The 26,299-nt window shown below is 37.7% G+C and overlaps 1 protein-coding gene across 8 annotated transcripts in view; it reads right to left on the reverse strand.

Moving 5' to 3' along the window:
* MLLT4 (myeloid/lymphoid or mixed-lineage leukemia (trithorax homolog, Drosophila); translocated to, 4) overlaps positions 1–26,299 on the reverse strand; it is a 152,667-nt gene that overhangs the window by 77,089 nt on the left and 49,279 nt on the right. For 4 of the 8 annotated variants that reach the window (XM_011999613.1, XM_011999612.1, XM_011999611.1 and 1 more), the window contains exons 1-6: positions 25,355–25,546; positions 19,781–19,893; positions 17,886–18,049; positions 14,783–14,943; positions 9,763–9,920; positions 887–998 (exon numbers count right to left, since the gene is read on the reverse strand). In XM_011999613.1, the coding sequence (XP_011855003.1) occupies positions 887–998; positions 9,763–9,920; positions 14,783–14,943; positions 17,886–18,049; positions 19,781–19,893; positions 25,355–25,529 (883 nt within the window). In that variant the 5' untranslated portion in view covers positions 25,530–25,546. Of the gene's footprint in view, positions 1–886; positions 999–9,762; positions 9,921–14,782; positions 14,944–17,885; positions 18,050–19,780; positions 19,897–25,354; positions 25,547–26,299 lie in introns of those variants that run through there. The other 4 variants (XM_011999614.1, XM_011999616.1, XM_011999610.1 and 1 more) reach the window with 3 other exon arrangements.

Raw genomic sequence — 26,299 nt, forward strand, 5'->3', positions numbered from 1 at the left:
GCTGAGAAAGATTTTTTTGGTGTTTTAAAACTACCAACCTACATTCCATATTGACACGATTAAACGGCAATATATTTTTATGTCGTTATTAATGCAAGGCCCTCTAGAGAGTTAACAGTTAACTTATGACGTGAATTTGAAAGAAAACCACATTTTCTTAAAAACACAGCTTTAAACTTTGACTGCTTTGAAATAATTAGGGAAAATTGTTTCAGTAATGCTAAGTGTGAATTCATTATCTGAAATGACTAAATCACTGGACAATCTATAGGGTTACAGAAGTCATTTTCTCTATCACAACAAATTTGTCCAAACATCGCACAGTTAATCTGGTCAGCATGAAATGTGTTATCTACTACTGGTAGATACCAATAATCTTCCGCTTCTTGCTGTAGTGCTAATATTCTAGTTTCTTCATGAGATGTGTGATTTACCTGCAGTATCACCATTTGTTCAGTGTCTAACACATGAGACTCAGATAAGCTGAGTATGGTCTTAGGGACAATAGCATCACTCAGGAATCATCAAGCAAGTAAATGAAGGAGGCAGAAAGCTCTAAAGCAAAAAGCCACCCACATGGAGAAACCCTGTCTCTACTAAAAATACAAAATTAGCGGGGCATGGGGGCGGGCGCCTGTAATCTCAGCTACTTGGGAGGCTGAGGCAGGGGAACTGCTTGAACCCGGGAGGTGGAGGTTGCAGCGAGCCGAGATCGCGCCACTGCACTCCAGCCTTGGTAGCAAGAGTAAGACTCTGTCTCAACAACAACAACAACAAGGCCATCCAAAAATATTTACGTACACATCTCCTACATCATGTGGTAAGGTGAACACCTGGTATATCATGTAGGAATCTGGTGTAAGTAATCCTTTAATAAGGTTACTACCTTTGTCACTTGGCCATTCCCTGAAGATTTGTAAAGGACACTCATCATCATCAAGAATAATTTCTTTAGCACCCTTTTCATCAGAATGCTGGGCTCCAGGAGGAAGCATAACCTAAAAAAACAAAAATAATTAACTGTGAATGTGCCAAAGTAACTAGGTTAGCAAGTACTTAAAAGAATACATTTATTGCTTTTGAATGAATAAAATGTCACTGTAGAATTATATTAATCAAGCACTAGAAACAATTCTCACTCATCATCAAAATAATCATCAATAAAAGTGAAAGGTAATAGTCTACAATAAAAAGCTAAGCCAGCTGATTTGGCTGCTTTTAATCACCTGGTCCCTAAAAAGAGCTAGACTGAATATTTTTTTTTTTACAACCTTTTATATGGAAAGGCAGTATGTAATGGTTAACTTCCGCATAATTTCTTCACTATTGCAAATTTCAATATCTCTAGTCCTTAAACCACCTTTTCACATTCAAAGAATTGTTTTTATAAAGTGGGTTCATACAGTATGTGATCTCTTAGGATAACCACCACACAACAAGCCAGAATAGTTTTCGTTTGCTTGTAAATAATCTCTTTATGATTAAATTTTAATCAGACCATTTAGATATATTACAGGGCAAGTAGTCATTCATTCAACAAATGCTTTTAACCACCTGCTTCAATATACTGTATTCACTGAACTCTTAAAAATTCATAATGCTGCATTACTTTTTTATTATGTTTTTACTAGAGCCAAACAATTTTTTAATCATCTAAGAAAGCCCCCAAAACACTGTAATATGGAGGAGAGTGGGAGATGATGGTTGTCCAATATTCTTCTAGACTTTGGGCTGGTGCTTCATCTTCACTCTTCACGCACTGCTAACATGAACCAAAACAGGATTAGAGAGAATAAGAAAAGAAGGCCAAGTCACTGGCATGTGAACATTATTTGCAACCTGTAATTAATGTAATGATGTTATCTCAATAGACCTCACCACCCAAATGTATCCTCATGCTCACATACCAAATGGGTTAGACTCTTCTACAGAACCTTGTAATTTCTCTCTACACTGCTTCAATTACCTTAAAAAGACAAATAGACTATAACATACCTTATCATAAATTAATCAATCTTTCTTCATAGTGTTTCATATTAAATTCAGTATCTTGGCTCAGAACATATACTACTTCAGGATCTGACCTTCACTCATCTCTTTAGTCTCCATTGTTATCAAACATTTAGAGCCAAGTCACATGGAACCAGAATTCTCACACTTGGTGACATATATCATACTTCCATGACCCCTCCTGCCCCAACTTTCATGTCTAATAACATCCATTCATCCTTCAGCTTAAGTACAACTTCTCTAGAAATCATTCAATGATTTTCATTCTAATAGAGAAGCTCCCTGTTTTTCTATTTCTATTTCTTCGTCTTTCTGTCTCCCTTTATTATAAGCTCTAACGGCAGCTTCTTCTTATCCCAGGATAATATCTAACAAGGAGAAAATTTATTGAATAATTAAATAGATAAAATAATGAATAAAGAATATGAAAACAGCTATAATTTATAAAATGGCGAGCTGGGCCAGGCGCAGCGTCTCATGCCTGTAATCCTAGCACTTTGGGAGGCCGAGGCGGGTGGACTGCCCGAGCTCACGGGTTCGAGACGAGCCTGGGCAACACAGTGAAACCTCGTCTCTACTAAAAAATACAAAAAATTAGCCGGGGATGGCAGCGTGCACTTGTAGTCCCTCAGCTATTCGGGAGGCTGAGGCAGGAGAATGGCTTGAACCCAAGAGGCGGAAGTTGCAGTGAGCCAAGATCATGCCATTGCACTCCAGCCTGGGTGACTGAGCGAGATTCCATCTCCAAAAAGAAAAACATAAAAATAAAAAAATAAAAAGGCAAGCTGAGAAGATAAAGAATTTCAAGGCAAAACAATAATTACCTCCTGATTTGTATTGCCTAATCTTGTAAAAGAAAACTGGTTAGGAAATAATAGAACAGAAAACCAAAACCAGAAGAAACACTCAAAGGAAATTATCAAATGATTTCACAAGGGACTGTCAATAAAATCCCAAGATAGGCTTTTATAACTTTAAAACCCCGATTAAGGTGCTCCTTCACTTTCTCATTTTCATCAGTAAAAATGAACCAAAAATTACTGAAAGGAAACAGATGTTACAAAGTTTATCAGATGTAATTTTATAGAACAGTTTATTATTAAATAGACTTATATACACTTATCAACATAAATATTCCCTTGGCAAATACTGGAGCAACACCATGTATCAGATGCAACACTAGACTTTTTTTTTTTTTTTTTTTTTTTGAGACAGTCTCGCTCCATTGCCCAGGCTGGAATGCAATGGCAAGATCTTGGCTCACTGCAACCTCTGCCTCCCGGGGGTTCAAGTGATTCTCCAGCCTCAGCCTCCCAAGTAGCTGAGACTACAGGTGCCCGCCACCATGCCCAGTTAATTTTTGTATTTTTAGTAGAGACGGGGTTTCAAGTTTCTGCCCTCAATATTCACGCAACAGATGAGGGACACAGATCAGAAAGCATCAGGCCTCTGTTCAGTAGTGCAGACCCTATGTGCATTGCTGTTTTACTAATAGTATTCTGACCTAGGAAACGTTGTACAGCAGTTACTAATCAATTGTAAGTATCAGGAACACTTAAAAAACCATCATATCCATGGACTTAATTATTCTATATGTAAATTATGTCTCCTATATACACAGTCATGCTTGCTACATAGTTCTTATGAACAGATAAGTGATTATCGTATGAGGCCCAGGATTATAACAGAGCTCTCCTGTACTTCAAGTAACTGTCAGGGCAACACACCACAATGTCCTCTAGCTCAGGTATTTTTCCTTCAGAGACAATGTACAATTACCTTGACTATACAATCTTACAACCTTACCCCATCAACAGCCTACAAAATATGGCAGAATTTCTCCTTCAGAGAGAATGCACAATTACCTTGACTATACAACCTTACCCCATCAACGCCCCACAGAGTATGGCAGAACTCTAGTTCATGACAGTGTTTCTTTATCTATGGATTCTCATTTAGAAGTATAAATTTTAAAATTTCACTTCTGAGACGATCATTTTCCTTCAGTTTTATCAATATTATTTCTTACTACTTCCTACTAAATAAAGGCCAAAGAAATAAAAAGGTGCATCTAATTACCAAATACCCATGCTCATCTATCTTCTCCCTTCCCCACAACGAAATGGGCTTTGCTATATTTCTTTCTGATTCTGAATAACACAAAAAGCACAAGGAAAAAAAAAAAAAAAACTACTGTGAGATAACTATATTTTTGTGACCAAACTTTCAATAATTATCTTTATGCATTTATTTTGTGATTCAGATCTTAATCATTTAACACATTTTAAAAGTCTTTGCCTCCCTCTTTCCCTCACTCAGTTTGAAAGATAGTATCTTTTCTATGCATTTACCTTTCTCTTTGCTCATGTAAACATATACACAGCATTGTGTTATCTGGTTTTGTTTATGATGACTGGGTATTTGTAAATGTACAGGCATACCTTGCTGCTTTATTATGCCTCAAGGATATTGCTCTTTTAAGAAAAAACAAATACAAGATGAAGGTTTGTGGCAAGCCTGCGTTGAGCACGCCTACTGGTGCCATTTTTCCAACACCATGTGCTCACTTTGTGTCTGTGTGTATGTGTTAATTCTCACATTACTTCAAACTTTTTCATTATTATTATTAAATCTGTCATGGTGATCTGTGATCTTTGATGTTACTAGTGTTTTCAGGTGCCATGAACTGCACCCATGTAAGATGGCAAGTTTAACTGACGAACGTGTGTGTTCTGAAAGTTCCACTCCCCATCTTTGCCTCTCCTTGGCCCTCCCTATTCTATGAGACATAGTAATATTGAAATTAGGCCAATTAATACCCTAAAATGGCCTCTACGTGAAAGGAAGAGCTGCACGTCTCTCACTTTAAATCAAAAGCTAAAACTTTATTAAACATAGTGAGGAAGACATGTTGAAAGCAAAGACAGGCAGAAAGCTAGGTTTCTTGGCGCCAGTCAAGTTATGAATGCAAAGGAAAACTTCTTAAAGGAAATTAAAAGTGCTACTCCGATGAACACATGAATGATGAGAAAGAGAAACAGCCTTATTGTTCATATGGAGAAAGTCTGAATGGTCTGGATAAATGACCAAATCAGCCACAACATTACAGCCAATTCTACTTTAGAGCAAGGCCCTAACTCTTCAATTCTATGAAGGCTGAGAAAAGTGAGAAGAGAAAAGTCTGAAGCTAGCACAGGTTGATTTGTGAGGTTTAAGAAATGAAGCCATCTCCATAAAATAAAAGTGCAAGGTGAAGCAGCTGATGGAGAAGCTGCAGCAAGTTCTCCAGAAGATCTAGCTAAGATCATTAATGAAGGTCACTACACTAAACAACAGATTTTCAATGAAGCTGAAACAGCCTTCTATTGGAAAAAGCAGCCATCTAGGACTCTCTAGCTAGAGAGGAGAAGGCAATGCCTGGCTTTGAAGCTTCAAAGAACAGGCTGATTCTTTTGTTAGGGGCAAATGCAGCTGGTGACTTTAAGTTGAGGCCAACGCTCACTTACCTTTCTAAAAATTCTGGAGCTTTTAAGAATTATACAAATCAACTCTGCCTGTGCTCTATAAATGAACAACAAATCCTAGATGTCAACACATCTATTTACAGCATGGTTTACTATTTTGAGCCCACTGTTGGGACCTACTGCTCAGAGGAAAGAAGAAAAAAAAAAAGAAAAAAAGAAGAACACTTCGAAACTACTACTGCTCACTGACAAGGCACCTACTCACTCAGGCTCTGTGGAGAGGTACAAGATTAACACTGTTTTCATGCTTACAAAAGCAACGCCCACTCTGCAGCCCATGGAACAAGGAGTGATTTTGACTTTCGAGTCTTATTATTTAAGAAATACATTTCATGAGGCTATAGCTGCCACAGATAGTGATTCTCTGATAAATCTGGGGTGCAAACCTGGAAAGTATTCACCATTCTAGATGCCATTAGAACATTCGTGATTCATGGGATAAGGAAAAATATCAATACTGACAGGAGTTTGGAAGAAACTGATTCAAATCCTATGGATGATTTGGAGCTGTTCAAGACTTCAGTGAAGGAAGTAAATGAAGATGAGGTGAAAACAGGAAGAGAACTAAGATTATAAATGGGGTCTGAAGATGTGACTGAAATACTGCAATCTCACGGTAAAACTTGAACAAACAAGGAGTTGCCTCTTAGGAATAAGCAAAGAAAGTAGTTTCTTATGGAATCAACTCCTGGTGAAGATGCTGTGAACGCTGCTGAAATGAAAACAAAGGATTTCAAATATTATATAAACTTAGTTGATAAAGCAGTGGCAGGGGTTGGGAGGGCTGACTTCAATTCTGAAAGAAATTTTACCGTACATAAAATGTTATCAAACAGTACGGTATGCTACAGAGAAATATTTTGTGAAAAGAAGAGTCAATCAATGCAGCAAACTTCATCTGTTGTATTTCAGGGAGTTGCCACAGCCAACCTAACCTTCAGCAACCACCACCCTGGTCACTCAGCGGCCATCAACATCCAGGCAAGCCCCTGCACCAGCAAAAAGATTACAACTTGCTGAAGGCTCAGATGATCGTTAGCATTGTTTAAGCAGTAAAGTATTTTTAAATTAAGGTAGGTACATTTTTTCTTAAACACAATGCTACTGCACACTTAATAGACTACAGTATACTAAAAGCATAACTTTTATATGTATTGGGAAACCAAAAAACTCGTGTGACTCCCTTTATGGTGATGCCAGATTTACTGTGGCGGTCTGGCACCAAACCTGCAACATCACCGAGGTGTGCCTGTATATATCTCCAGGTCAACCCGTAGAGATCTAATTGACGTTGCAGAGCAACATGTCACTGAGTAGCAGACGCACTCCTTAGTGCTGGGCTTGTTGTCTGCTCTTTTATTGCTATGCACAAAATACTGCAAAAATAAATGCTCATAGAAATATCCTCAGGAATGTACTGGATATTTGTTTATTTTAGATGTCACAACTAATATTTACCACCATATATCTAAACAATGTGTCCTTAACTGCTATTTACGTTCAGTTTTGGACATTATCTCCAATCTCGAGTGTGTGCCGTTCAGGACTATTGCAGAGGAATCTTCCGGACTTTCCTTCCCCACCATCTTTGGGAATTCCCTTCTCATATAGATTCTATTCTTGAATTCTCCCTCTCTCTCTTTCTTGGCCTACTCCATCATTCTGCTGGACAATGTCCTCCAGCACTTTTTTGAGATAGGGTACGTGTGAGGTAAATTTTTGTCTTGCATGTTCTGAAATGTCTTTATTCCATCCACCTAACACTTGGTTGACAGTCTGGATTGGAAATCATTTCACTCTGCATTTGAAAGTACATGGCAGGCCAGATTCCATAGTTACTGTTGAGAAGCCTAGCACCAGTCTTACTCCTAAAACCTTTACATGTAACTTGAATCTTTTGAATCATTCTTTTTAACACTAGTTTTCTGCAATTTCAAAATAATAAACTTTGGTTTGGGTCTTTGTCAAAGCAATTGTACCATTATTCAGTGGGCCTTTTCAACCTAGAAATTAAACTCCTTCAGTTCTGAGAGAGATTCTAGCAGTATTTCCTTGATAACTTCTGTCTCTCCATTTCCTTTGGTTTTCCTTTTTTTTTTTTTTTTTTTTTTTTTGAGACAGTCTCGCTCCATTGCCCAGGCTGGAATGCAATGGCAAGATCTCGGCTCACTGCAACCTCCCGGGTTCAAGTAATTGCTCTGCCTCAACCTCCCAAGTAGCTGGGATTACAAGTGCGCGCCACCATGCCCAGCTCATTTTTTTTTTTTTTTTCTATTTTTAGTAGAGACAGGGTTTCGCGGTGTTGACCAGCCTTGTCTCAAACCCTTGACCTCAAAGTGCTGGGACTACAGGAGTGAGCCACCATGCCAGGCTTCCTTTGGTTTTCTCTGATTGATCCCCCTTTAGTATATGTTAGATATTCTACACTAATAATCTAAGTATCTTGTCTGTTTTACTTCTTTTTCTCTTTGATCTGTATTTAGGTAGATTTCCTCATTGTCCACCTATCTTATTAATATTTTCCCCCTTGATCCCTTATTTACTTAACCAAATTTCTAAGAGCTCTTTCTCTGTTTCTTTTTCTGGCATTCTAGTCATATTTCATGGATGCATTATTTTCTTTATCTCTGTGAGTCTCAGTGTTGTCAAACTTCCATCTGCTCTCTCCAGTTTCTCCCTTTTAGCTCCAGCTTTCTTAATGTTTGTGTTGATTTGTCCCCATTTTAAAGGTACTTTTTTCAAATGTCTGTTGAACCTTGGCTATCGACATTTGACAGCAAGTCCCATGAAAGCTGAATGTAAAGTCTACATATGTGGGCAAGGGTTACTGTTGCTAAGTCTCAAAGTGATGTTATTAGACCAGAATTTCCAAAGGTCCATTTACATACAAATCTTTCTTTCGACAAGTGCCTTCTGAGAGGGATCCATAAATCTTCCAGATCAGTATTCTGGGTACAGTCTTTCACTTCATCCTCCTGTTTTCAGTGAAAACCCTTGTCACCTTGTGCTAGTCCTGTTACTTCCAAAGCCAAGGACTCCATTCAACACCCACTCATCTCCCATTAGTTTTACTCTAGCCTTCAGCACTTAGGGTAGGGAAGTGAATCTGGTGGAGTCTGCCACTTCTTATAGAAACTTTCAGCCCAATTTCTTCTTTTCAGCCCTTAGAAAGTTTCAAAGCCTCTAATTCCTGAGTCTTCCTGGGGCTGGGACACACTTGCCTGCTTTTGTCTTGATGTCCTCCCAGTAAGATTTCTCTGCTCTGGCAAGTTAGAGACCTCTCATTTACATCTGCAAAATTCCACAGACTACTCTAATCTCGTCACTTCTTCTCTCATTCTCTTTGTTCCTATGCATTTGAACAAATTTGTATTCCTTTATTGTTATTTTAATGTGAGAAAAACATGATTTCCCATCTACTGTCCGCTAAAAGTTGGGCTATATTCCTAAGTTACAAATCACTAGCTTTTCCAACTCAATGTAACTTCTTAGCTTCTCAGCAAGAAGGTAAAAGTTATAAAACTCAAACAAGCCCTTTTATTTAATTCTACCTGTAGCTAACAAGAGAGGCACAAGACCTCCACACTGAATACCATGAAACACTGCCGAAAGAATTTAAACCACTAAGTAAATAAAGAGATACACTCTGCTCACAAATTGGAAGACTAAGTATTATTAGGATGAGAAGTCTCTCAAAGTTCATCTACAGGGGTAATGCAAACCCAATCACAATCCCAGAAGGTTCTGGGTAGACACTGACAAGCTGATTCTAAAATTTATAAAGAAACACAAACAACCGAGAATAAACAAAGCAATTTTTTAAAATAATGAACAAAACTGGCAAATACTTTACATAATTTTAAGACTTATTATAAATCTACAGTAATTAAGGCAGCTTGGTATTGGTAAAAAGATAGACATATATATCAATGGAACAGAAAAGAGACAAGAATTAGAACCACACATATATGTGGTCAGTTGCTTTTGGGGTAATTTTTATTTTCTTTAATTTGCCTTTTAATATTTTCCTTATTTTATAATAGAAACATATTACTTTTGTAATGGAAGGGAGACTGCTTTTTAAAAATATACATTTAGCACATGATTTGTAATTTATCAGATTCTAAACGACATGGTGGGGTGAAAATCTAGGTTTAATTTGATTTAAAGAAAATCTTCCATTTAAATGCAAAGTAGAAAGAGCTACTGATTTGATCAAGTTCCTTACCCGGGCAATGCAGTAATCCTTAGGGTTTTCTTTTTCCAGACCATACTTCTCTAAAGCTTCAGCCACAGCAAAGTCTGCAGGATCTGTAGTAGACAGCAGGATTGTCTTGTAGGGAATATTTGGTTTTAAACTATCTGCATAAATTCTCAATGTTCCACCTGAAAAAACATTTTGACATCTTTGAGTACAACTTACTTTATGCCAATAACAGAGGTAGCTAACATTTACAGTCACTTGAGAAAAAGGTACCTGCATTCCAGCTATAATGAGTACAAAGACAATCTGCCTAATAACGATTTTTTTCATTTCCTGTTAGATAACATATAATAGCAATAACTAGTTGATCTAGTGACATTTAGAAACCATGAACAATCCAGTATGACAAAGATCATTTTCATCTTCTCTCTTCAAGCCAAAGGAGTTTTTATAACAATGAACTGATTTCCACTATAGTGAGGAAAGAAAAGGAAGGAACACCAGAATTTCTCTATGGTGCTGCTCTTTATTCAATTGCTTTCCCATTTCCTTACCTACATATTATCATATACCTATTTCTCCCATTTTCCTACTTCCTGATCATCAATCTGAAACAAACTAAAAACACAGATAAAGTTAATATTAACCCACTAAATAAATTCATTTTTAAAAAGTGAAGTAGGAACCAGAAGATCTCAGGTGCTCGAGGCCAAATATTTTTCATGAGAGATCTGCCAACAGAGCAAAGTTCTATTTTTACTTCCAGGCACTACAAACTACAATGTCCTTTATAGCTGTGAATTTATTTAGGTGAAAAAAAGAAAACCAATTACAGCAGAACAATTTGGATATCCTGACATTTTCTTTTGTGTTTCTTTTTAATGGAAATCTACATGTATATGTCATAATATTGCTTTTGGTGTCATAATCTGCTTTCTACCTATGGTCCAAGATTAATATGCCCTGAAATCTGAAGTCTAGATGAAAGGATACTGAGGTAAGAAATTAAGATAGGCTCCACAGTCCCATTAAGACAGTGTGCCCCTAGGTATGCACTCTAGTTTCTTTAACTCTCAATTTTCTCACCTGCAATTTAAGAGAGCTAGATTAGAAAATCTGTGGGTTTCTTGAAGCAAATTCTTAATTTCCATGATTCTATTACTTTTTAATTCTAATGCAGTTATTTCAGCTGCTGAATATTTCTCATACTCTCTTTTTCAACAAGTCTGGCACAAATTGCATTTTGATAACTTAGCTCACAGTAAAATCATGTTGGCCTTTTAAGAAACCAACTAGTCCACAGTAGTATTAGAATATGGACCTGATAAGCCGGGCCAGGGGAATCACAGGTTGCAGCACATCTTTACCATGTGCACACTCACACTGCCCTGGGGCTCCCCTGTTCCAATGCAGAGGAACAGCAATAAGCAGGTCAGATGATGTTCCTGCCTCAACAGCTTACATTCTGTGGTTGGGAGGCAGGATGCAGAGGAAGAAGACTAACAAGAAAACAAATAAATACCTTTAAAATAGTGACATACATTGTGAAATATAAAAGGTTGTGAGAAAGAACATGACCGAGAGCATCCTAAGCTTGGGTAACTGGCCGAGAACTCTCTGAAGAATAAACATTTGAACTCAGACCTGAACAACAAGACAGAAGTAACCATGTGAAAATCTAAAGGAAGGGCTTTGTCTCAGCAGAGGACCAGCAGCTGCTCAGGCCCAGGGTTGGGGTACGTCTGGTTGGGTTCACTGGCCAGTACGTACAGAGCGAGGGGAAAAGGGGCAGATGAGGTCAGAAACCAGATGAGACCACATCCTACAGGACTTCTCAGACCATGATCACATCATGAGTTTGAATTATTCCAGTTAAAGTGAGAGCCACTGGAACGGTTTAAGTTCTGTATATATGAGAGTGTGTGTGTGTGTGCGCGCGCGCGTGCAAGAGAGAGTGCACATGTATGACTGTGTGCCTGTGTGCATGTGTCTAAGGAGGTGGGCAAAATGTCATTTGTGCTTTCCGAAGAGGATCCTGCCTTTTGGGTGAAGATAGGGAGATCAGCAACAGGAGAGGAGTCCATTTAAACTGTGTGTTTTCCATGACACCAGAATGCACACTCCTTATTTAATTACACTCCACATCCAAATACAGGCCTCAAGAAAGTCACAAAAAAAACATATGTACAATAGGATGAGTAAACAATTAGGTAGACTGCAGTTAACATCTATATGTTTTTGGTTAGTGTCCCGTTTTGAAGATGAAGAAACTGTGGCTCTTGGTTTGTGCACAGTGGTTCCAACTGTACCCTGACCCCAGCTCCATGTGCTTCTGCACTTCACAGTGCCCTGCTACTCCTAAGACTGTGCGCTAAAAAGCCCAAGAAGAGGAAGAATCAACTAAAACTTATCTTACAATTTTGTTAATTTATCAGTGAAAAAAAAACCATAACAATAAATGGTAGAATATTTGTGACACGAATTAATTGAGATATGTAGGGCATTTTGGGGTCAACTACATTTTGAAGCCATCATGAAGCAAATATAACTAAGTGTTAAAAAATACAAAGTTCAGGGGCAAAGCTTGTTATGAATTATGATGCCTGATCACCTGTGAGGTGAGTTTAACAGAACCAAATTAAGGGGGACATGTAGGTTCTGTCATCAGAACTTGAGAAACTAATCCTTGGGGTAAAAGAGAGAAAAATAACAGCCACAGTTGTCACTCTTAGAGAAGTGGTATTCACAGATGCCCTTGTCTGCAGCCCACACTAAAGAATCAACCTGATAGCTAAGCTGATAGCTACAGTAGGCTGTAAGCATATATTTTTTCAGAGCAAGTTATTTGTTAAAACTAACAAATAAAAACCTTAGACTTCATTAATACTTTTGGCTCCGTTAGTATTAACCATAAAGGGTCATTTTTTGTTATCAATATTTAGTTAAGAGTTTCCTCAGAGTCTACATATAGAAAATGCTCCTTCTACCCCTAATCACCCCTTTAATAAACAAGCTGTACTTACATGTTCTGCTATTTCTCCTCCTAATTCTTTGCAATTTTTCCTGTTTTCTTTGCTGATTCCTCTTATCAATGGCTTTCCCTTAAGTTTCTGAATCATCTATACACTGTATAACGACACTGATCACTCCCAAACCCTAATCACCATGTGCTACTGAAACACTAGCCTAAAATATATCCCATATCCCACCAGCACTTCATGTGACACACATAAACAAAACCTACCTTCCACCCCCAAACGTTCTTTCATTCTACAGTCCATCAACATCTTTCCAATAAAAAGCAGAGGGGCCATCCTGAATGCCTCCCCTCCTCAGTAAAATCCAGTCTATTGCCAGTTCCTGATAATTCTACCTCTTAAATATTTCTTCAGACCTTTCTCCCTTTATAGTCCTGCTGTCAATGACACAGCTCAGAGTCCCCTTATTCTTCATATGGGCAAAGCAATAATTTTAATGGGCATGCCTGCTTCTAATCAGAATTCTCTCAAATCCATCTTCCACTCTGCTTCCACAGTAATCTCTCCAGATACAAAGCTCAGGCTACAATGAAAGCTTTCTAAACCCCTAGCTTAAAACTCATCAACAGCTTATTAACAAAGCATATCAAATTTTTCCATCAAAATACCCCCAATGGCAGTGCAAACTACATGGGGGAATCTGGGGACATAAGCTAAGTGACATACAAAAACTTCTTATTTCATCGTAAAAAAAAAATATATATATATATATATATGTAAAATGTTACATTCTAACCACATTAAAGCATATTTCATTATAACAAATATTTTTAAAAGTTAGATACAAAAATTGACACTCCAAGCTAGCTATGTTTACCATGACTCACTACCTCTAGCCCATACTGGAATATTCTTTAAGGGAACCATAGAATAAATTCAGAAATTCATTTCAGTAATAATATCAAACTCATTCTTACAGTATACAAAGTGCCTTCAGGTCTGACATGTGGTTAGCACATGTAGCCATTGCTAAGCATTCCTCTTGTCTTTTAAAAACTTTTTACTACTCTTCTTTATATTTTCTTTCAGACTCCTTATTTTCTTGTGTTTTTTTCGGTGCATATATTTAGAAATTATTTCAAATTCTTGACAGAACAAGACAAAATACATATAAACGAAGAATCATTCACATCTCAAATATAATCTATTAAAAGATTTATGGAACCAAGAAGTCCCGCACTCTCTGAGATCTTTTTTGAATCACTGGCACAAGTCCTGTGAAATATGTAATTAGGACTCAGTTATAGGGTGCTAAGGGTCAAAATAAGAACGAACGCTAGGGTGGGCCAACGTTCCCCGCAGATGGTGGCTCTCTGGACACTAGGCTGAAATATGCTCAGGAGAAATAGAGTCCTGAGCAGTGTCTGCGATGGACGCAGAAGCAAGTGACCGTGCATTCAATGTGTTACGTCTCATTTAGATCCCATCCCAAATAAAAGAATTATCTGAGGCAATCAGGAAAATTTAAACAATGACTAGTTATTTGATACTATTAAGGAATTATTACCAATTATTTTATATTGATAATGATACTATGGTTATATTTTGTTTTGCTTTTTAAGGAATCTTTATCCTTCAGGAAAATATACCAAAATATTTATAGTTGAAAGAATGAGAAGTTAGGGATTTGCTTCCCAATAATAGTTTGAAAATGGAGGCAATGTATTTTGGAGTACAGAAGAAACCTCGGTGATCCGTACATGGGAGTTTATTGTATCTTCTCTCTTTTTTTGTATATACTTGAAATTTTCTAGCTTTTTTTTTTTTTTTTTTTTTTTAAGAGCTGTATTGGGGGAAAGTATGAAACTAAACATATTCCTATGTGAACAGAACTACTGTACATAGGGTAGGCTGATTTTGTACCAGAAGTATATGGTACACATTTGTTAGGAAAAGGTTACTTCACCCATTGCTTTAATTAAAGCAGGTCTCATGCACGTATAAAGAGTGTAATTAAACAATGCTCTTTGTAACAGGTAGAACAGAGAAAAATACCAAGTTTGTACCTGAATCAGGCCGCCCATCTGAGCTCCGAAATTCCTGCATCCTCTTTTCCAATTTTTGTTGCCTCCGTCGTTTCATAACCACCTCAGGATTAGAAATGGTTCGAGTAAAGCTGGTTTCAGGCATGTCTTTGTAAACCTCAGCAGCCAGTCGAGAATTTTCACTATAAGAAAAAAAATGCCAACAATATTTTAAACACTGTTTTCTTATTGGAAATAGACACACTGTAGTTGTTCAAAAATCAAAATGGCAGATGCTATTTGGCTACATCTGTACCCTAATAGGTCTGTTATGTACTATTTACCACGTTAATTACTAATGATAAAGAATACAGTTTCTCTCAATACAAACGAATATACTGAACTACACAGAAATCTATCATTAAAAGTTTACATTAATAGTGAGTTTATTCATGAATAATGCTAAAAGAAAAATATATTGATTATACATTTCAGTAACTTCCACCAGTGTTACCCTAAAACAGACCAATATTATACCATGACCTTCCAACCACAAGAAAGAAATATAGGACTGAATATACTAATTTTGCAAAAATCTGTCTTAACATTATAGCACATTTAGGCTGGGCGTGATGGCTCACTCCTGTAATCCCAACACTTCGGGAGGCTGATGTGGGTGGATCACCCGAGGTCGAGTTTGAGACCAGCCTGACCAACATGGAGAAACCCCGTCTCTACTAAAAAAACAAAATTAGCCAAGCATGGTGGCAAATGCCTGTAATCCCAGTTACTTGGGACGCTGAGGCAGGAGAATCACTTGAACCCGAGAGGTGGAGGTTGCAGTGAGCCAAGATTGCGCCATCTCATTCCAGCTGGGCAACAAGAGCAAAACTCTATCTCAAAAAAAAAAATAAATAAAAATTACAGCAAATTTTGAAAAGCCCATATTAATTGAATGGAATGATTTTTTTAACACCTAAAGGAGTTAAAAAACATTAACTTCCTTGAAGTTAAATTTTCAAAAAGGAAATTGCTCCAACAGTTTCTGTGAAGGAGTCAAATGTACAGAATAAGCTGAAAACAACACTAGGTAATTGACATGCTTAACTACATTTTGGTAAATATACTTCAAAGATATAATTTTTAATTATAAAAATAATTTAATTAAAAATAGTTAAGCTTTTAATCAAGTTGAACAACTTAACTTATTTTAAGTCAAATAATGTATCACCCCATAAATAGGATGATAAATAGAGCAAGTCATAAAGTAGAAGCATTTGGTACATTTTGGTTTATTTTGAGACAGGGTCTTGCTCTGTAGCCCAGGCTGGAGTGCAGTGGCACAGTCATTGCTCACTGCAACCTCAATCTCCCAGGCTCAAGCAATCCTCCCACCTTAGCCTCCTGAGTAGCTGAGGCTACAGGCATGAACCTAGCCTAAGTTTTAAATTCTCCTTTGATATTTTTCATGTATGAGCAATGTATCTTCATACATTTTTTTTCTCTTGCATAACTGCATTTAATAGAGCCTTATTATGTGATACTAGACTCAAGTGTTTACACAGGCATCACCGTCTAGTAGATTTACATCTAAACCCCCTTTGATGCAACACAAAATAGGCTCAAATTCCACTATAAAGTATAGCTTATTCACTGACAAATGGTTAATATCCTCAGTACGTACAGAACATTTAGAATCAATTTTAAAATGGGAAAAAGGCTTGGACAGGCCACTCCAACAAAAGAATATAAATGGTTAATAACTACGTGGAAAGATGTTGCCTTATTAATGATAACAAATTCAATTTACGGAAGGTATTATACACTGTAGAGATAACAGACCGTTCTGTGACACCCAAGAGTTGCAGGTGTAAAGAAAAGAGACTCTCCTGGGCTCCATGACAGTACGGGGCAGTCTGCCGATGGGTTCAGAACACATGAGAGTATCCCAACCCTGTTACCCAACCCTTCTTCTAGAATGCACCCTGAGAAAGTAATCAGATGAATTCCCTAAGTCGTAGAACAAGGATATTCACTGGAACATTTATTTAAAAACAAAACAAAGAACCACTATAAACAATCTGTAAGTACACCAAAAATGGACTAGTTACATAAATTATGGAAGAACTATATAATACTGTATAATCATTTAAAAATGTTTTTGAGAAATATAAACATCTTAGTGGGAAAAATATCAAGTGAAAATCCAGTTGAAGAAACTGTGGTTACATTTCTGTTTAAAGCCTCTCTAGACAAGCCTATGAAATAGAAACATTTATAGAGAACAAACAAACTAGATGATGATTCTCTTTGGGTTCATGTGATGACAGGTGAATTCTTTAAGTTCTTTACCCTTTTTGGCAAATCTATATATTCTGACTTTCTAAAAAGAACATACATTATTTGATTTACAGAAAAGTAATGTATAGAATACCATGCAATCAAGACCAAGGCAACAGCAAGCTGCCTAAGAACAGGCATATGATAACCAAATGCACTAACTAAAAAGCCAAAAACTGCTGAGGATGAAAACAGGAACTAGAAACTCCACATTAAGGGGAAAGTCTAGTTTTTGTTATAGTGAAAATGCAATGATTTAACTTATTCCCTCAGCTCTGTGTCAGATCCTCAAACACTTAAATAGGTAACCATCTACAATGGAACTGGTGTGACAAAATAAGAAATGGGAGGTGGGAGTGGAGGGAACTAGCTGGTGACCTGAAGCTTAAAAGGGAAAATCTGCTTTTCACCTTGTCAGCCTCTGACTAGGCATTAAGTGTATCTGAGGTACACAAGAGACAACTGCTGCCTCATGGCCAAAACCACAGAAATGAGGAAAAAATCCAGCTGAAGATGAAAAAGAAAAATAATGAAGTTAACAAGAGTTTACTTAAGATTAGCAAGGTTGTGAGTGCAGAGATTCTCCCCAAGCATAGCAAGACAGGCACTGCCAGCAATGAACCCTGCTTAGGTAAGCCCCTCTATCCTCCCTCCACACAGAAGAACTGGGAGTATACACCCAAATACATTTCCTGACTGATACTCATCCTTTTCATAATTTATCTGAAAATTTAACAATTTTGGTGCAATAAAAACATCTGATTTGGAGCACAAAGACAGGGAAATATTTCCAAAACTGACTTACACATCCTCCCCTTGGAAAGGTCTATCATCTTTATCAGATGCCTGTCGCAATGCCTCTTTTTCTCTCTTCTTTTTTTCCTTCTTTTCTTTCTTTGACAGAGTTCTCTTGAAGTTCTGGATAACCCCTTCTTTTTCCTGCTTTTCAGGTCCATTACTTTGAGCCTTCTGATGAAAGTAACATTATCACCATATTGACTACTACACAGAATCACATAAAACTGCCTACGGCTTAGCTAACTTCATCTCACATGCTGCCGAACATGTGAGCAAAGCTACTGAAACAGAGGAAGGTCTGGAGTAATGAGAATGGTCTTTTATCTTGATTCAGCTGACAGTTACATGGGTGTATTTATCAAAATCAATTGAACTGCACATTCAAGAACTGTGCATTTCACCGAATCTATATTTTACCTCATTTTAAAACTAACGAGCAAGCAAACTAAGAAACAAAAATCAAAGCCAGTCAGAAAACTGGGGTAGAAATGATGAAATCTGATTTTCAGTAAAACTCCAAGTAATTTACATAAAGTAACCTGAATAAAAGAAACCTAACAAAATTATAAAAACAAAGAATGAATAATAGACAAATCGTCTATAGCAGTTTTTAACTTTAAAGGAAATGTTAAGAGTAACCATAATAAATTGGCTTTTATGAAACAGTTGTAAGTATTACGTTTGTGCAAAAATCTCTAACTTCGTTTCCAGATCTGATTTATTTGCTTGCTTCTTCTTAATTTGTATTTTAACCTTGAACAATGGCCTGCCGGCAGATGACAGAGATTCATTATTTTTATGGATAACTTAAGAAAATAACTATGAAAAACAAGGAAAAGAATGGCTATTGTGATGGGAAAGAAAACTGCCTTCTGCTCTACAAGTTAGGGAAGAAAATCATGTGAACATTGCCATTTGATTCATAGATACTTGGAGCACTGCACTGGTCTGGTCTTAGGAGTTCCAATACATGTCAATGAGGGTTTGTGGTCCATAGCAAAATCTACAGAATGAAATAGCAGCTGCTGAAATTGTGGAGCAGAAATGAAATAAATCACGTATAGCATTAACAATGGACATGCATTCTTAACTTTTTTTGGATTTGCTGAAAATATAACACGTCACTAAACACAGTAACAAATAAGGTCAAGAATACATTTTGTACATCTCCATGACTCTTCAACATGGAACAGTGACATCACACAAAATGAAAAATTTATGCTGCTAAAAGTGATTAAGGACAGTCTTCCCAATCTGTTGGGGGGCAGGGTGGGGCTGGGGGGAGGGGGAAATTAAATGGAAGATTTTCTGTAAAAATATTCTTCACCTTTGCATTTGCTATCATTTGTCTATAATGAATTCTTGTATAAGATGCCACTTGATTTAGCACAAAATAAACACAGCAGCACAGAATTCCAGATATTCTACCACCTAGAAAGTTTTAGAATCATTCTATTCCATCATTCAAGAAAGTTTACTAATTCCTAACCCTGCACAAAATGAAAAGGCTTTAAATGAGCCAAAGTTGCATCAAAAAGTTCACAAATAGATATAAAAGCGTTATTTTCCCTTTTGATCCTTATTAGAACAATTCTGATTTTATATTTTTGGAAAAAAAAAATCAACTGGAGCTGATCGCCTGATCATTAAATCTCGCGGTAACAAGTTTACATCAATATTCTTTGAAAAGGTGAGAAACAATATCTGGAATTACTAGTTGAGATAAAGGATAAAGTAGGAAGAAAAAGGCTTCTTTTAAATTATTTTCTGCGAGGAGGGTAAAAGGCTTTATAAACAGAAGCAAAAAAGAGAAGGAACTCCTGTAACAAAACATCAGTCTCCTGTTTATCTGTCAGACCTGGCCCTGGACCAAGACCGGCATAAAATACTGAGGGTTCCTACCTTAGGAGGAATGGCGTCATTCTCATTCTTAAGAACAAATCTGCCTTCCCGGTCATCTTTGTTCCAATTCAATTGTACAACTAGAGGTTTCTCATCTATGTCCAATCTTCTTTCTTCTTCAAAACATGAAATGAAAAAAAGAATAAGCTATGGTTATTTCATGGAACTAGCTAATACAAGCATTCTGATGTACATTTAATTTTACAAAGTACCCACTTGCAAATTGAAATGTATTGTTCAAAATGTAAAATCATTAGTTTTAATTAATTTGATATTTTGTTGCTACTGTACGTTTATCACATATCCAGTGCCAGACACTGAACAGAGGCAATTCCCTCATTTAGATCTAACTGGGAAAATAAGAGAAATATACATGAAATAAGAAAAAAGTATACATGGTTTTTGCTAAAAGTTTATTTCTGTAAATCAAATGATCTCATATGCAACTGGAAAATAAGGATAGAATGTTAATACCACACAGAAGTTCCACTGATTCTATGAGATTGTTCTCATCATATTAATGTTGTACCCTACATGAAGCGATGGCAGCAGCCCCCACTGGTCTTGGAAGTGATGACTGCACTATTCTTCCTATCTCTGTGCATCTGATCCTTGTCTCCAAAATTTGTCCACTTCAACACTCACCTCTCCTTCTGCCATAGAGTTACCATCACTTTTCTTATATAAAGGACTATATTTGGTATATTATTTGTTTCATTAGCAAGCCTCCCAGGCACACTTATCAGGAACATGGTACTCCAGAGGGTCTCCGTGAGAGCCTCACACAACCCGACCACCTCACAGAGGCCTACAGTCGCTGGAAGCTGTGGAAGAAAGGCAGCACTGAAGGATGGACCTGCTCCTACTGGCCAAGATACCCATTCCAGGGTGGAGAAGACTAAGGAAGCAGGAGCTGGCAACAGATCTGAGGCTGCAAGGCCCACACACAAGTCAGGCCACACTCCCCGGGAATTCTCCTTGCCGCTTGGAGAAATCCATTCACTCTGCTCAAACCTTCAACTGTTCTTTGAGCCACTGCTACAAATTTAAACAGGTATTGAGCGACCTACCCAAATCTTTATCTTAAAGTCCCTATCTTTTAGTACACAATTTGGCAGAATTTGAGTTTTTTTAGAAATGCCTCTTTCAGAAACATGTCACAGGAATGCTCTGTAACCTAAATGTCAGTAACACAAGAATCGGCACTTTCAGGGTTGAGTAAGAAAAGTAAAATTCACCATAAAATAAAATCACTGACTCCCTATCCAAACATCACTCCCTGCTGTCCAGCCCTGCCCACTTCCCAGCACCCTATCAGTCACATCACCTCAAGGTCAGAATGCATGTGACAATGCCCTGTCACACAAACTGCAAACTGCTACACTTTGCAGAAAAGGACAGGACTGCACGATGCTGGCTGGGCTCACACCTAGAATACCAGCACTTTGGGAGGCCAAGGTGGGTAGATCGATTGAGCTCAAGAGTATGAGACCAGCCTGGGCAACATGGCGAGACCCCATCTCCACCAAAAAGAAAAAGAAAAAGAAAAAGGAAAAAAAAAAAAAAAGAAAAGAAAAGAAGAAGAAGTTAGCCGAGTGTGGTGCTGTGTGCTTGTAGTCCCAGCTACTCGGAGGGCTGAGGTGGGAGAATCGCTTGAGTCCAAGAGGTTGAGGCCACAGTGAACTGTGATGGCACCACTGCACTCCACCCTGGGTGACAAAGTGAGACCCTGTCTCAAAAAAAAAGATTGCACAATGCTGATTAAAGTGATAGTAAAAACTCCATCAAGCACAAACTCGGCCAGTGATAAATGAGGATCAGACAGACCAATTATTAACTAAAGAGACAACTGATAAGGATGAAGATAACACAGACTCCTTGCAAGAGAAAGATGTGATTTTCCAAGGACTGGAAGACGTTCTGAGAAAAACTGGTTCAAGTCCTAAACTCAAAGTGCTCTTCATAATCACATCCCAACAGTCACACAGAAAGTCAAGAAAGACAGCCCAAGACAAAGTCTTTGTTTTTTCAATTAGTCCATATTTGAAGCAGTAAGTGATAAATATGAGACAGACTTTGTTTTTCTAACAAAGGTCTCCAAACGTTGTCATCATTTACTATAAAATTTGATTCCAGACGAGGGTCTCACTATGTAGCCCAGGCAGATCTCAAACTCTCGATTTTAAGTAGCCCTCCCACCTCAGCCTCTTGAGTAGCTGTGACTATAGGTACATGCTACCACATCCAGCTTTGATCCTAGTTTTAAATGTGTTTTTTTAAGGGACCTTTTACAGATACTAAGTATCTCTGCAAAACAGTACTCTCCTGTATTAGTAATAATATATTACAATAAAAACACTAGGTGAGGCAGTACAAACAAAAGATCACTTTGGTTAGGTTATTCAATGAAATGATGCCCAGAGACTATGTGACCAGGTCAGCCCTTGAAGGAAAGGATAAGTTGTTCCAGAAAACTGTCAGAAAGATAGGCAGAACAACATGGTGAGGGCACAAGGGTCTTACTACAGCCTCACACAGGAGACGATAACTATTAATTTGAAAAAGCACTTTCAATGCTATGCCAAAAATTTAAGTTTTAAATGAGCAAGTTTACTAACACCACCCTCCTCATAAAAAATGACACCATAATGATGACAACAATGATGATACTGATAGTTCTACCGCTAATAGTGTTGACAAAGATTATCCAGGTGATTATATACAGGATATGCTAAAAGGAGGCTGGTAATTATCAACTGGAAATGAAAACCAGAGTAACAAATTAGGGATAGAAGAGTAAGTCTGAATTCCTTTCATAAACCAAAATTAACAAATTGTTCTTGTTGCACAATTTTTACTAGATGAAAATCCTTCAGAGCGCAACTTTTAGAGAACTAACATTAACAATTATGTATAAATCATAAAAGTAAAGCAAGAAGAGGGCTGAGATATTCTAAAGCGCATGTGGGTAAGCAGTGAAGGTAAAGAGGGAACTGGGTCCTACCGTATCTTTATGCATTTAAGATCTCTTCTGCCTTAGTGGTTTCATACACGTTTTTAAAGTAGCATGATCCTTTTTTATGTTTCCTATTGAATTCACACAAAGACTTGTACTATATAAAAAGAATAGATGCAGAGCTTCCCTGTGGCTGAAGGCTTGGGGCTGGGGCTTTAGCTCACTAGGGCTGCGTTAGGCAAACGTGCTGAGGCGATCCCCGGGCACTGAGGAGTATTTAAATATTCAAGAGAAACAAGGTGCACGTGCCAGACACCAAAATAACTGGTTCAGGTAGGCCGGGCCCAGTGGCTCATGAGGTCAGGAGATCGAAACCATCCTGGCTAACATGGTGAAACCCCGTCTCTACTAAAAGTACAAAAAATCAGCCAGGCGTGGTGGCGGGCGCCTGTAGTCCCAGCTCCTCGGGAAGCTGAGGCAGGAGAACAGCCTAAACCCAGGAGACGGAGCTTGCAGTGAGCCAAGATCGTGCCACTGCACTCCAGCCCGGGCGACAGAGCGAGACTCCATCTCAAAAAAAAAAGAACTGGTTCACGTGGCTCCGGGACCACAGTACACTGCACAGCATCTCTTCTGTCGGCATCACATACATACAAAGCTGGGTTTTCCATAACACTGTAATAAACAAGCAGCACTGTCTGAAAATCAACATGGACAAGAAGTGAGGGCTCCCGGGGTCTGAGGAGCTCGGAAAGGCCCAAGAGGCACAACTGTCCCATCAGACAGCAGCTATGATTAAGAAGAAAACGAAAGCTTTAGTTTTCCATCATCTTATGTGTACTATTTTTCAAAATCTACCTAATTGTTCACTGTTAAACACTTACTAACCTACCTGAATCTAACTACTTAATGAAATGGACTATCAGGTATTTCCTTTGGCCTAGTGGTGCCATTATTAAAAAACTACTGAGACGCTAAGGGTTCTGTAGCCCAGAGAAGACTGAGAACCTGCAGGCTAGGGCTTTTCTCATACCTGAGGCACAGGTGAAAACAAAGGTGTGGAAGGGTACCTGAGGGAGTGGGGAAGACACCATTTTCCTTCTTCTTTAACCATCTTTTTGTTTTCACCCTTTCTTTAAAAAATCAAAATCATCCAATTTTTAGATCTCAAACTCCAATCTTACATATTATTCAAAGACTTCACACTTGACAGTATTCAACTAACTGAACAGCACAGACTAAAAAGAAAAAAAGGTGGAAGCGACAGAGATTTTATTCTTTGTAACCTATTTACAAAGATTCTAAGGTAAAGGAAAAACTCAGCTTCAGAAAAATCATCCAAAATTGAGAACACCCTCTATTGTCAAATTTAGTTTTGGCATTAATGAGGAAGGTAATATCCTCATAACCTTAAGAAAAAAACTGAACAAACAACAATAACGAAAAAATGGCCTGACTTACATACTACTGAGGGAAAAAGGATTTAGTCACACCTGAAAATCCCACAAATTACAAACACTTTAGTCTAATTTCATATGTACAAATAAAGCAGTATTTTTTAAGTAAAAAAAATGTTCAAAAAAGATCTGTGGATGGAACTTAAAAGAGGTATTCAAATTAGGTATGTGGTATACATAAATCATTTATTTGCTGCACCAACTATAATTTGTATTTCACTAAAACAGGTTACTCAACATTTCCAAAACACCAATGAGAAAATTTAAAAATTTCTACTTTCATTTTATTAATTGTTTTAGAGACAAGCTGTCACTCTGTCACCTAGGGTGGAGTGCAGTGGTACGATCCTAGTTCACTGAAGTCTCAAACTCCTGGACTCAAGTGATCCTCCTACCTCAGCCTCCCATGTAGCTGGGACTACAGGCATGTGCCATGATGCCCAGCTGACTTATTTTTTAATTTTTTTGTAGAGACGGGTCTCACTATGTTGCCTCAAGCAATCTTCCCATCTCAGCCTCCCCAAGTGCCAGGATTACAGGCACAACCCATGGCACTCACCCAAATTTCCACATTTCTTAATCAGTCTTTAGTTGTCATTTGATATCGCTATATAAGATATTTTCAGAAATTTCTAAGGTTAACACAAGTAGAAATTACTAAATACATAAGGAGGTTTCTTTAAGATACATACCCTAAATTATACCCAAAGAATAATGAAAATATATTGCTTCAGAAGGCAAAAATAGTACAGCAAGATTGATGACTCATACCCATATATTTAACTGTGTTACAATTATAATAATATAATATCTACATAAGAGCCATATAAAACATTCTCAAAAAGCAGGTCGCATACTACACACTGTATGTGACACCCAGATATGCTGGATAAATGTGACGCTACTTATCTTTGAAGAAATAAGCATATGCAAAATTAATACATTCATTCTAACTTCCAACAGATATGTGTGCCAGGGATTTATAAGAACAATTCCCAGACACAAAACAGTTTTCTCAGCCTGCCAACTACTCTCCTACCGCAAAAGAGAAGAAAGATGGAGATGAGCAGTAAACCTGTGGCATGGCCACCATGCCCTGGACAAGCTGTCTCTTCACAGGTCAGGGCACACCTCCAGCAAACCCTTCCTGTATACACTGACCTCCGCTGACATGCACTTCATAGAGGGAATACTTGGGAGAGGACAGCATTCGCATATCAGGTCGAAATTTCTCTGCGAGCGTTTCGATTACATCTTGAGTGGTGGCAGTACTAGAGACCCGAATACATTTTGTTGCAAAGTTTCCAGCAGCTTTATCTTGAAAATAAAATCTCATCACTCCATGGAACTCCAGATCCTAAAAGAAAACAAAATGGTACATTTTTGGAAAACAACACTCTGAAAAGGATTAACTTTTTGTAATAATAAATGAGAAAGTCTGTTCATCGCTTTTTAAAAAAATGCTTCTTTATCATAAACATCTGAGACTAACTAAGAGAGAGGCGTTTTTAGTCTTCAAGTTTCATTTCTGACTTTGGACAAGTTACTTACAATTTCTCTTTGCCTCACCTGTCTCATGTATGAAATAATGGCTGTCAAACAGATGATGTTATCAACAGCTAACATCTATTGAGTCCTCGGCAAGTGGTAGGCACACCGTGACACACAATATTTACAAGAATGCAGCTCAACAAATACTATTATTTAACCCTATTTCAAGATCTAGTCGTGCAAACTCATAGAGTTGAGTTCAGTGCTCGAGCTGGTATGTGGCAGATCCAGAGTTAAGACCCGGATCCACCAGACTCCAAAGTCCATGCCTGTACTGCCCGTGAGGTCCCCCCTTTCCAGCTCCAAGGGTCAAAAGCCTACATGAAAAAGTTCCTTTTAAAAAGAGGGAAATGTTGGTCCCAACCATTAATGTGAATAAATGAAAACTCTTAATTTTTTAAGAATATATTATGTTGATGCAAAATTGTGGGTTTTGCCATTATTTTCAATGGCAAAAAGCACAATTACTTTTGCACCAACCTAATAATTGTAACTAATTTTCTAAATGAACTACTTGCCTATAATCAATGAATGCATTTTAGATTTGTCTCAAAA

This window comes from Mandrillus leucophaeus, unplaced genomic scaffold (genome assembly GCF_000951045.1).
Source record: "Mandrillus leucophaeus isolate KB7577 unplaced genomic scaffold, Mleu.le_1.0 Scaffold6, whole genome shotgun sequence".
Classification (NCBI taxonomy): domain Eukaryota; kingdom Metazoa; phylum Chordata; class Mammalia; order Primates; family Cercopithecidae; genus Mandrillus; species Mandrillus leucophaeus.